This window comes from Enhydra lutris, unplaced genomic scaffold (assembly GCF_002288905.1).
Source record: "Enhydra lutris kenyoni isolate GAN:26980312 unplaced genomic scaffold, ASM228890v2 scaffoldscaffold1, whole genome shotgun sequence".
Taxonomy (NCBI): Eukaryota; Metazoa; Chordata; class Mammalia; order Carnivora; family Mustelidae; genus Enhydra; species Enhydra lutris.
Window position 1 is genome coordinate 13,340,607 of NW_019154085.1, and position 13,156 is coordinate 13,353,762.

The 13,156-nt window shown below is 36.8% G+C and overlaps 1 protein-coding gene across 1 annotated transcript in view; it reads right to left on the minus strand.

Moving 5' to 3' along the window:
• Positions 1 to 13,156, minus strand: part of LOC111145012 (trafficking kinesin protein 2) — a 58,927-nt gene that overhangs the window by 13,263 nt on the left and 32,508 nt on the right. The window contains exons 4-10 of the mRNA XM_022499640.1: positions 8,410 to 8,486; positions 6,577 to 6,693; positions 5,399 to 5,608; positions 4,702 to 4,780; positions 2,892 to 3,022; positions 2,375 to 2,449; positions 874 to 1,011 (exon numbers count right to left, since the gene is read on the minus strand). Of these exons, the coding sequence (XP_022355348.1) occupies positions 874 to 1,011; positions 2,375 to 2,449; positions 2,892 to 3,022; positions 4,702 to 4,780; positions 5,399 to 5,608; positions 6,577 to 6,693; positions 8,410 to 8,486 (827 nt within the window). The remainder of the gene's footprint in view (positions 1 to 873; positions 1,012 to 2,374; positions 2,450 to 2,891; positions 3,023 to 4,701; positions 4,781 to 5,398; positions 5,609 to 6,576; positions 6,694 to 8,409; positions 8,487 to 13,156) is intronic.

The window sequence follows — 13,156 nt, forward strand, 5'->3', positions numbered from 1 at the left end:
AGAGAGTGTCCTTATTCTTAGTAGATACACACTGAAGTATTAGGAGTTAATAGGGTCTATAGGTAACTTACTGTGAAGTGGCCCAGAAAAAAAAAAATAAGAGAACGATATGGCAAATGTAGTAAAATGTTAAAAACTGAGGAATCTAGGTAAAGGATATATGAGACGATATATTTTTGTACTATTGTTGCAGTATCAGTCTAAGTTTAAAATTATTTCAAAATAAAAAGCTAAAAAACAAAAATCCTGCTCCTATATTTTTTTTTTTAAATCTACTGTATAGTTTGATTTTAAAAAAATTTACAGTATTGCTTATAAGTATTTATGAACTAGACTGTTAAAATAATTCTTTGAACCAGTATTACAGATTTTGGCATAAACTCACAAGTTTTCATTAATTTCTTTAAACCAAAAAATACTATATTGTGATGAATTAAACAAACATGAATCCTGCCCTCATGGTGCTTACACTCTAATTGGAGTTAAATATATCAAGAAACTCAAGATCTGTGGAAAGAAGTTTTAGATGTTCAGAGTTCTATTTGAATCAGTGGGCCTAGGGTAAGGATGACCCAAGTTTAAGTAGCTCTTTGGTACACAGACCTAAACCTAATTGCCTTAGGGTGTATCTTATACATTACAATAAACTGGATGGATGTCTGTTAGAAGAAAGGTTGCAATAAATAAGAGTATTAAGGTAGATGTAAATATGTAAATCAAGGCCTAAATCAATAAATGAATTCCAGAAACAAAGATAAACCATGTTATTTCTTCTCAAGATACTTTATAACACCAGAAACCATATCACTCTCAGAACAATCTAAACTTAAGCAAGCTTCCTTAAACAAGTAACATATGTCCCAGAAAACTCACCCCAGAAAAAGCTCCATATGACTGTGAGAAGTAGAGATGAGCAGCAGGGCCAGATCTACTTCGAAGTTCCTTTATTTCCTCTTGGGATTCATGTAACATTCCCAGACACTCCATGTTCCTGTCTTGTAACTCATGCAGCTGAAAAAAAGGATGGTAACTGGTATACTTCACTATATTCTCAACATGACAATGGGGAAAATAAACCCCACTGGGATTAATTTTATCCAGAGGGCTAGATAACTTTATGAATATAATTTCAACAGAAAAGCCCTAAAACAAACTAAGCAAGGAGAGTGTGTATACACACACACACACACACACACACACACACACACACACACACAAGATCTTACAGAGGAATAATAGCTATGGGTCAAGTTAGGTTTAGCATAATGTTAATATAATAACATATATAATATTATATTATATTATATATTATATTATATATAAATATATATAATTATATAAATATATATAATATATAATTATAATATATATTATATAAAGTATATAATTATAACAATATAATAACATTAATAATAATAGTGCATATTTTTATATGTCACTCTGAAATGACACTCTGAAATGATAAGATCAAGTCTATAAAGTATTATATACGTTGTCAGGATGTTCAATTATCCCAAACAAGTAGTTTCTCCTCCCTTGTTTCAGAATCTTCTTTATATATATAGGTACACAAGCATGGTAAAAGAGTATATAACTTTCAGAATATATATATATTTTTAAAGATTTTATTTATTTATTTGAGAGAGAGAGAGTGAGAGAGAGCACAAGCAGTGGGGAGGGGCAGAGGGAAAGAGAGAAGCAGACTCCCCACCGAGTAGGGAGCCCAATGTGGGGCTGGATCTCAGGACCCTGGGATCATGACCAGAGCCAAAAGCAGACACTCAACTGACTGAGCCACCCAGGTGCCCTTTTCAGAGTACATTTTAACTTCAAAAATTTCTTCAAGTGTGGTATGTGGACTGGATCATGCAGATTCTAGACCTTTACTATAAAACTACTCTACTGGAAGCTTTTGGCGACTGTGCCCGGGAATCTCATTTATAACTAATTTTGCCAGGTGATTCTTAGTGTATGCTAGGGGACCACCAAATTATATCTAATACACAGAATTTTTATATAGATAAAAAGTAAAGAGTTTTGGTGTTTCTCCTGACATATCTGCAAAAACACTTATCATAAGAAATTATTTTAAAAACTGTTGGATTAAGGTAGACTAGTAAAAGGGTCACATATGCCTAAAGAATCTTACAAAAGACAAGATTTTCTCTATTAATCAAGAAAGATGTCATGTTATTAATTTTAGGGACAGAACCTTTAAATTGCTTTACTTCTTAGATCTCAAAATTTAACCTTATTCTTTTGTTGTTATTTAAAATCTGGTAATCACCTTTAATCATTCTTGGTCATTAAGATGAAAGAAACTATTTCTTCCTCCCCCCCAAATATTGCACAGGACAAAGGAAGAGCTGCTTACCTCCATTGTCAGCTGTCTTTGGGCATCTTTGGAAGCTTGTAGGTGAAGTCTCAGTTCCTCCTTCTCAATCACATGCTAATAACATATTAAAGGAGAAAAATGAGCCTTCCCATGTAACATATGGGCTACTCTACCTTTTTTAAAGACATCTTAAGAGTATCTCTCAGGGGTAAGGTCCAGAAGCCTATAAAATCTAACCTTTCAGAAGCCAAATAAGAGCAATAAATAGGCAGAATATAAACTCTTAATTAAGATGTTCAGAGGTCAATGAGCATGAGTCACTAATTCATATCATAGTTTTCTAAGGAAAATATAACCCTACTTGACAGACAGAAATAGTAACTTGGAAGAAGTTATTCATGTATTTCGTGACGAGAAAGCCTACACTCAGCAGTCGGACTATAGCACCGTAGAGGGGTAGGGAGCGCGCTTTGCTTAATGTATCTAGCACTTAGCAGAGGGCATGGTATGAGGCCAGTGCCAAACAAACATCTGTTGAATGAACGAATGAACCTACTTCTTTAACTTTGTGTTGAAGATCCACAATTTGAGACAAGAGAGAGGAGATCTCTTCCTGGTACCGAATGAGTTCATCACTCTTCCCAGACAGTTCTTCAGTCATTCTGGACATCTGAGCATTTGTTTCACCTGGGCAACAAAAGAGAAATTCAAAAATCAATATAAATGGAGGGTAAGGGTTGGCAAACTATGTCCTGTAGGCTAAATCCTATTTTATAACAAGCACTGGAGTATATGACAAATAGATTTGTAACATAAATTTAAGAAATAAACCCAGATAATCGAGTAGAAGAAAATAAAGGGTCTTCTGAAATAGGCCAATGTGGAGGACTGGATAGGAGGCAATGAAGCCAAAAGAGATGACTTGTAAAGGCAAGCAAGCGCAAAGTTTCAATCTTTTTCTGAAGGCTGAAGAGAGGTGGATTATATATGTTCTGAAGTACCAAGACATCACCTCATATATGTGTTTGAGAACTCTTCAGGGACATCAATAATTTCCCACAAGCAACAAAAATTAAACTTAACAAATCTAACAAAGGAACATTTCCAAATGAAACAGTCACAATCTGTTAAAGCTATGGAGATGCTTCTGTACAAGACAGACTTTCCAGGATAGCTAGCAAACCAAGCAAAGCCTCGGAAGCAATCCCTAGAGCCTAGCATTCTTACATGCACATAAAATAGAACCTTTAGAATTCCATGGAAGAAGGAAATTTTGCTTATAAAAACTCAGACATCAAACACAAGTGGCAAAACTATTTCTCAGTGTTATATAAAACTATTTAAAAATTGACAGAAGGTCTATAACATTTCAAAGGATGGCAATTAGGAGGCAGAAGACTGGGATCTAAGCTGGTGGGCAAGTCATTTCCTCTTTGGTGTTTAGAGCACAAAGGTTGCATGATGGAGCTCTGATGGAGAAGATTCAATTGACATTTTTTCTGGTTCTCTAACACTGTCCTTCTAAGCTATCTCATTCTGACGCCCACGGCCCAGATGAACAGGCATGATGTTTCCTATCTTCTCTTTCAACATAAAAGGTTATATATTTATAGAGAAATTAGGTATCTTTCTCTAGTAAAGCCTTTTTCTAGCTGATTTATTTTTACAAATTATTTTTAATCAACAATATCAAACCAAAATACATTGTTATAGACATATAGCTGGCACTTAAATACTCATTAAATGTCAAGTTTTATGCCATCATTTAAGCCCTGCTCTGCCACTTATCAGTTTTCTAACTTTGGCAAACTATATTCTTTGTATAGTCTATAGGACTATTTCCTCATCGACAAAATAAAAGCTTCAATTCCTTTCACTCTAATGTGCTATAATTGATAGAAATCTAGGTCTTTCTTTAATGATGATGGCAATTTGAAATAAAGATATTTCTTAAAAGTACATATGATGTTTTGTTTAGAGTTGTGGGCTCAATGTGATATTCCAAGATTTTCAGTAACTTTTTTTTTTTTTTTAAAGATTTTATTTATTTATTTGTCAGAGAGAGAGAGAGGGAGAGAGAGCGAGCACAGGCAGACAGAATGGCAGGCAGAGGCAGAGGGAGAAGCAGGCTCCCTGACGAGCAAGGAGCCCAATGTGGGACTCGATCCCAGGACACTGGGATCATGACCTGAGCCGAAGGCAGCTGCTTAACCAACTGAGCCACCCAGGCGTCCCAGATTTTCAGTAACTTTTAAAAATTATTTCTTGAGATGCCTCTACTGAAACCACTGATTTAATTTCTGAGTTGGTGATATACCACCAAAGAACTGTCCAAAAACTATGAAATAAAATGTGTTAATACATACGAAGTTCTTTAACACAGTCATTGACAAGCTGTTGTTCCTTCTCTTCATAGGTAATAGTTTCTGTCTTTATGTGACAAGCCTTCAAGAAAAAAAAAATCAGTCTGTGATAGTATCTTCCAATGACTTTACAGTATTAACTTTAAAAACCTTTAATTCTCATTTGAAGGAAAGACAAAATCCAAAAAGTTTTATCTAAAATAAAGTTATGGGACAGGATGTGACAAATATCTTCCCCTTATTCCTCTCAGGGCCTTTGCACATGCCTACTCATTCCCCCCTTGTACTCCCCTTTTCCATACTTTTCTGCCTCACTAATCCCTAGCCTCTGCTAAAAAGTCACTTACTTATTAGGTAGGACTCTGATTTCCCCCCGGTTATACAAGTTCAGGAAACCCTGTAATTTTCCAACATAGTTCTTATCACAGTTGTAATTATTTAGTTATTTTGTGTAAACTCCATAAGACATTTATACCATGCTGTGGATTTCTCTATTTCATCTATCAGCTTGCTATTATCTACTCATCAATGAATGGGATCTAAGTGACAATGAAAGACAAATACACATGCTTTGGCTGTCACCCCCTAATTGGAATGTCAATAGCAAATCCTTAGTTATGCCATATTTTACCTCAGCGCTACATGGACCTAAATCTAAAGGTAAAGGAAAGTGGGAATTAGTGGGAAAGTGGGTATGTGCCTTGGATCGAAGAGCCATATTCTCCTCTTCCAGTTCCTTGAGTTTTTCTTGCAGCATGTCCAACTGTAGCAAACCTTGGGATAAGCTGAAGGACTCATTGAACCGGAGGGGTGTAGAACAGCTGGAATCCGTTTCACTCTCTTCAGAAGCAATAGAAACAATTCGAAGTAATTCATCTTTCTTGGACAGCTCATGCTGCAGTTGATTAACCTGCACATCAAAGGGTTTGATCTATAAGATGTTTCCATGTAACACTGCTTTTATTTCATGGAGCAATTGTTTCTTACCACAAAATAAAATCCATAAAATCAGTTGGTAGATTTTACTGACTAAAGTGTTAAAAAGAGAATAACAAACTTCAGATACTTTCTAAGATACAATGTTAGAGCATTAACTCAACCAATATAGCTTTTTCTGTGCTAGATGAGAAGCCAATTTTTATATTCAATATAATAAGAATGTAGGAAGAAAATTTCACGTAAGATGATACATTCACACTTAAAAACAAAACAAAACTAAAAACCCTTCAAAGGTCAAAATAGACCCTTCCTTCAAAGTCTCATTTAAGCTTTTAAGTATAACTCTGCATGACTTCCTAACTTTAGTTTTAGAAAATACATATTTTCAACTTAAAGGTTCAAATGTTATTAGATATAATGCATTTATAAAATATAAATGAAACCAGAAAATAACAAATTATAGGAAATTTTAAATGTAACCATCCAAGTTAACAATAAATCAGTTATCACGAAAGAATATTTATTACATAAAATAAATTTTTTCACCTTTTCCTTTTGTTTGGATTTTTGAATAAAGATACCTCATTTGGGTATCTATTATTCAGGGTTATTTTTAAAAATAAATTTAAGGTAAGATCACACAGAAAGTCTACATAAAGGGAGGAGGAAAAAGTATTAGAATCTAAGCAGGGTGCCTCATGTTTGGTAGGTACTGAACATAGGCTTTTATCTTGACTAAAGTCGAGTCCCATGAGCTCACCTCTGCACAGTAACACTTCATTTCTCTACTGGTTGGTTCAATGGCCACCAACAAAGACAAGGTGCGCTGGTGTTATTTACCTACCTACTGTTACCACTTCAGGGGCACCCAGAAAATAAATTTCTTCATTGCCCAACAAGTAATTATTTCATGCTACAAATACTTGATCAAAGACTTACTTGATCAAAGGCTTGTCCCAGCTGCTCCTCCAGAGCTTCATTCTGCTCAGACAAGACATGGTTCCGTTTTAAGAGGGCTTGTCCAATTCGAGCAGCTAGCTCCAGATCACGATCTCTCTATTAGAACACCAAACACATCTTTTGAGTACAAACAAAATTAAATGGTAGTTTAGAAATTCTTCAGTTTCCCTAAACTCAAAAACAATGTCCTAGAAAGCATCAAGATTTATTTTAGTGTCCAGATATCACAAATAAGGGCCTGACACACTGGTGGTGTTTAATATATGTTGGTCAAATGGGCGGCCACCAGAGTTATAAATGAAAGACTGTATTTCTTTTTAAGTGAGATTTATTCATCACCCGATTAGAATCAAACAACCCAACCTTTAAACTTATGATTTGGGGAAATTAAAAAATCAATAGGGTCTTTAAAAAATGAAGACAGGGCCTGGCACACAGTGAAAGCCCAACAGACATTTGCTGAATGCATTTGCCTATTATGCACAGTAAGGATATAGTATGTATGATGACGACAGTTCCAGTGAGGGCAAAGTCTCAATGTATTCAGAGCCAGAGCTTAAAGGAAAGCATAACCAAGAACCGTACTGTCAACTGTTGCAAAAATGATAATGTGAGATAAAAGAGGGGTTGACAGAGTAGAAGTTCTGAGGCTACAGGTTCTGCTAAAGCATGAAGAAAGGAGTTTAAAGAAGTCGGTGGTAATGGCGCAGGGAGGCCTACAGAAAAGCCAAGCCAAGCAAGAGTTACTCCTACGTAGACGTGATACACAGCAAGCATGCGGGAATCCCACCTACGTGGTGGTGGTGAGGACAGTATTCTATGATAGAAACTGTCAATACACATCTAGCTGCCTTACGTATGAGCATGGATTCCACTTACAGTAATCACTGTAAATAAAATTAAGCTTCTATCCTTTTGCTCTAAAACATATGAAAACAGCTGGATGAATTATCTCCAAACTTTCAAGGTCCATTTATCTCACTGCCAGTATAGGCTAAGTGGCATACACAACATCATTCTGGGGAGCTGCAGGGAGAGGGGAGAAGGGTACTTCGAAGAGAAAGTTTCTGTAAGATCAACTGAAGGTGATGTATACTGAGACACCTCTAAGAATGCCAGCCGGAAGAGAAACATGGCACATATCAAAAATGTCATGGACAAACTGAGCTCAAACAACAGTCCGAACTGAAAGGAAAAAAGGGAAGATGCTGGGGCGCCTGGGTGGCTCAGCGGGTTAAGCATCTGCCTTTGGCTCGGGTCATGATCCCAGGGTCCTGGGATCGAGCCCCGCATCTGTCTCTCTGCTCAGCAGGGAGTCTGCTTCCCCCCTCCTCTCTGCCTGCCTCTCTCCCTACTTGTGTGCTTTCTCTCTCTCTCTCAAATAAGTAAAATCTTTTAAATAAAAAAAAATAAATAAAAAATAAATTTTTAAAAAAAGGGAAGATGCTGTGAACTGCTGGTACTGATTTGCAATGGAGATTATCCCTGAATGGGCACCTCTGCTGCAGGGAAATAGCAAGGATTTATTAAACAAAACAAAACAAAATAAAACTCCTTTTTTAAGATAGGGATAGGGAAGCCAGCACCATTATAACAACAACAAAAATTAAACCGTCTGCAACTTCCTAACAATAAACTCCAGGAGCCATTCTACTTCGGAATGCCAGTTGGTAATGTCCGTCCACTTATAACAACCTTATACAAAATAACCCAGAGCAAAGGTATCACTGTTTTTTATTTGATCCCCAACCTTGACAGATTTTAAATGACTGTTCAGTTTTAGTGCCACAGAAAGAGAAGATGGATTCTTACCTCTGCCAGGAGGTGTGTGACCATGTCGATATCATTGTAAGTTTTGGTCATCTGCTCCACTCTGTCTGTGCCTAGAACTAAGATAGTTAAAAACAACTGTTTATAGTATTTGGAAATACAAGAAAGTTTTAAATATTTGTAAGAGTTGGAAAATAACAACAAAAAACCCAGGCTTTTACAAAAAGTCATTCAGGGGAATAAAATATATGTGAAAGAAGAAAAGAAATGTTTATGTATTAGACACTCAGGAAATAGACCAATAATTACAACCAAAATGTACATCATACAATGAATTAAGGAAGTTCTCAAATTATCATAAGGCAGCCACTTCCTGACTATCTCCTCTCCTCCAATAAGAACTTTGGTCCACTCACACTAAAGACTGTGGGCCTGAAGAAGAATGGATTAAATCACCGATTGTTTCATGGCCCAAAGTTCCCAAGGGGTAAGTTAGTGAGGGGTTGTGTTATTACAAACATATTTAATTAGAATTCTGTTGTGATTATGTTGAATATCTGTGATCACCTATTATGTGAGCTAATATCAATAAACAAGGAATGGACTTGTAGGCCTTTTTGTAGTTCTGTTATGAAGTATAATCTTTTTTGGCTTAATTAAAAACTTTCTGAAAATTGCCACCATATGTTGGTCTCTACTATAAAATAAACTACAGGGGCGCCTGGGTGGCTCAGTGGGTTAAAGCCTCTGCCTTCAGCTCAGGTCATGATCTCAGGGTCCTGGGATCGAGCCCCACATCGGGCTCTCTGCCCACCATCTCTCTCTCTCTGCCTACTTGTGATCTCTGGCTGTCAAATAAATAAATAAATAAATCTTTAAGAGAAACTGTATATTACATTATTATTTGCATAATTTAAGTCCAGGATTTCTGCATTAAATTCAGGAACTGTCAATGCATTGAATAGTATAGCTCCAAAGAGAATGACTAGCATGACCCCAATGATTCCACAGTCACAATAAGCGATACCCTTTTAAGCTAAGGTTGCATACTAAAAGAGGGATTAAAAAAAAAAGATTTTATTTATTTACTTAACAGAGAGAGATACAGCAAGAGAAGAACACAAGCAGGGGGAGAGGGAAAGGGGAAAGCAGGATCCCCACTGAGCATGGAGCCCAATGTGGGGCTCGATCCCAGGACCCAGGGATCATGACCCCAGCCGAAGGCAGATGCTTAACCCACTGAGCCACCCAGGAGCCCCAGGACATGTATTACTTTTATTTGAGCTTTTTATTTTCCTTTCTAGCAAAACTCCTTAAAATGAATCTGGGACTTACCTGGAACTTAATTATTAATGACATCTTATTCCTAGCTAAAAGTAAAACAAAGTGCTGGATTAATAGTAATAGGAGATAGAAACTAAAAAGATCTGGAAAGAAACATTTTTATCCCCAAAGCATCTATATTTATAAGTAGAAAAACTGGCTCCACAAGTTAACCACAGGAGAAAGAGAAACAGGCTTTTGGGCCAAAGGAATCTTCATAATTTACTTACCGTGTGAGGTCTCCATTATTTCTGGCCTCAGTAAGATGAGACAAAAACATCAAATCGTATCTATGTTCTAAATTAATTATAGAAAACCAGCCAATGGTTGCAAAGTTTAATGTAACCTAGGGTGGTGGGTCTTATCTCTAGATTCTAATTTAATTGATTTGCAGGAGCCCCAGGGCACATGCAGGAAGTGAGAGACACCCACGGGTTCTGACGGGGAGCTACCAATGAAAACTACCAATTCAGAAGTTAACACTCGAAGCAAGAATCAGGAATCCTAGAAACTCAGTTAAAAACAGTTTTTATAAAACTAACCAGAACAATATATGATATAGTCGATACGACAAGACTGACCAGAGTTGAAGGTAAAATGGTAAATTTATTTTGAAGTAAATTAAGGCTGTAATAAGGAGCCCGTGAGTTAAAAGTCGCACATGAAGAAAGGGGAAGAGAAAATAAAGGACACAGTAATACAGAAAAGAGATGTTTAGAATAAAAGATGTTTTAATGAGGAGAAACGAATAACAGTGAGAATAATAATGAGGTAATAACAACTTCCATCTCACAGGGTCATAAAAAAAAACCTGGGTCTGCTCATTCTCAGTAATGGGCTCTTTGCACCATGCTGCTGTTCCTGTCACAGTCCCACCGGGATCAGAAGGCCTTTACCTGATGAAATAACCAGTATCCATCTGCGAATGCAGGTTACAAAACAACATAGATCCCAATCTTGTTTTAAAATTGTGAGCATCTCTTGTATACATATGGATATAGAAGAGAGGCTAGAAGGATACACGTTAAAATATCATAGTGGTTATCTCTGGGTATGGATTATGGTTGATCTCTTGTTTTTTTTTTTTAATCTTTTGCTAAATTTTCCATGAAGAAATCAAAATTTTTTTGCAATCAAAAAATAGCAGCTCTTGTTCAGAGGTTTCAAAAACAAAAATGAATTTTCAAATGCTTAAATATTTATTACGGCAAAGAAGTTAGATAAGGCAACCAGAATTCTCCAATTTTTGTTGTCTGTGGAATAGTGTCTATCTGTGCTACTGAGCCCCAAAGCTGGGCCACCTCAATTGCACAGAGCAGCTCAATTAATGTCAGTCAGTCGCAAAGCACATAGAAATGCAATGAATTCCTCCTTGTAGGCTCATCAGTTCTGTCTTCTCTTCCTTAACACAGTCCCCTTGGTAGATACGTTGCTTGGAAGATTCCAAAAGTACGCTGGGCAAATCTCTTAAGTGTTCTCTTGGCATTTAGGCATTGTAATTAAATGATGCCAAAGTGAGAGTCTAATTCTGCTCTGTAACTCTGTAACCAAAAATGGAGAGCCAAGCAGACTGATTTTATTATAATCAATTCTATCAAATCCTATCTTCCTGTCAGTTCTCAGCTGTTAAAATAAAAATGTTACATAGTATAGAAATTAGCAACCTTCCTGGTTTACAGACAGGAAACTCCTAACTCTTAAAAAATTTTTATATATTAGGGGAGATGATAAACATTTTTACAGAACAATTTTGCAAGTTGGTTTTCAAAGGCAGTTGATTAATGTTCAACATTTTTGGTGTAAGATTTGGAGAACCTGATGTTTCTGAAAAAATATGGCAGGGGGGGAGAATATACATAAGCACTTTATCAGTCCTTTAAGTTCTAACTCTTCATAATTTCCCATTGACCACTCAACCTCACATATTTTTCAGGATAGGAAGGGCCCATGTTAATCCATTTTGATATCTCTGTCATGAGATGGTGCCTGATAAGTCTCTCATGTGTCTCTTTTCAAGGTCTAGAGTTTTTACAATTATTGAAATTTAAGAAGACTTCTAATCTCTCTAACCCTCTTGCAGCAAAAAATCAAAAACAAAGCAACAAAAAACAAAAATGAAACACCAAGAGCCCACATGGCATAGTCAAAGCCGCAAGAGCTCCTGGTAACTACAGACAGGACTTCCGGTTTCAACCCCGAAGATGCCGCTCTTGCTGCTGTAATCTGGAGAATGCTTCTGCAATGCAACAAACGGCCTTCAAAAGCACTGAGAACAGAGAGAAGGTGTCTGGTGATTTATACCATCTGGGATAGCCTTTCTCAACAGGGTTCCAGGGGAGAATTAAGCCCTACATACAATGATATGAGTGAGACAATTTTCTCAAAACTCCCACAGATACTACTCAATAGATGTCTTGGCGCATACGACTTAATTATTTTGTGGAATTGGCTGAGAGGAAATATAAATATGTTAACCTCCATGATCTGATTTACAGCTACTGCTTCCTGAACATTATCAGTTATATTTCTTTTCCTGCCAGTATAGATTAATAATTTTTGGGAGCAGACCTTGAGGAAAAGCATAACCAGAAGTAATTATTTCTACAACTTTTTTGTAGAAATTTTTGTATTTCTCTACAAAATTGTGCTCCCTCCCTAATTCCTTAAATTCTCCAATGAACATCACTATGAAATGGCCATATAGCTTTGGATGACAATGCTTTGTGCCGGTGGTTCTCAGATGTTAGGACTTGTTAAAACAGGAGGACTCTCAGGAAGACTTGTTAAAACACAGACTATGCTATTCTCCACTTCCAGAATTTCTGATTCTGCAGATCTGGGGTAGAGGCCCAAGAATTTGTATTTCTAACAAGTCCCCAAGTGATGTCGAGCTCTTAACTAAAACTTACAAGACTATGGGGCGCCTGAGTAGCTCAGTGGTTAAATGTCTGCCGCCTTCGGCTCAGGTCATGCTCCCGGACTCCTGGGATCGGGCTCCCTGCTCCGCAGGAAACCTGCTTCTCCCGCTCCCACTCCCTCTGCCTGTGTCCCCTCTCTCGCTGTGTCTCTCTCTGTCAAATAAATAAAGTCTTTAAAAAAAATAAATAAAAAATAAAACTTGTAAGACTAATCATTTCCCCCCAACCCTTTTTTCTTATGCATTAGAAAGTGGTACGGGTGATCCCTTTTTTTCAAATAAAAAATACCCTGAAAGGCAGATCGGGCTTCTTTCTATTTTTAGCCTTTCCATGAACAAATGGCACTTCCTGTAATGATGTGCTCTGACTGCATTGCTCACCCCATAGCTCACTCTGGGTCTCTCTCTTAATAAAATTAAGGAAATCCTGAAATGACTTGTTCTGTATGCAAAATATTCTCTGAGTACCTTAAAAATTATTCATGGCAGGGACTGGGACGGAATTATTTTTTTGGACCCACCCACTGCTCTCAAGTGTTCTATTTTAAA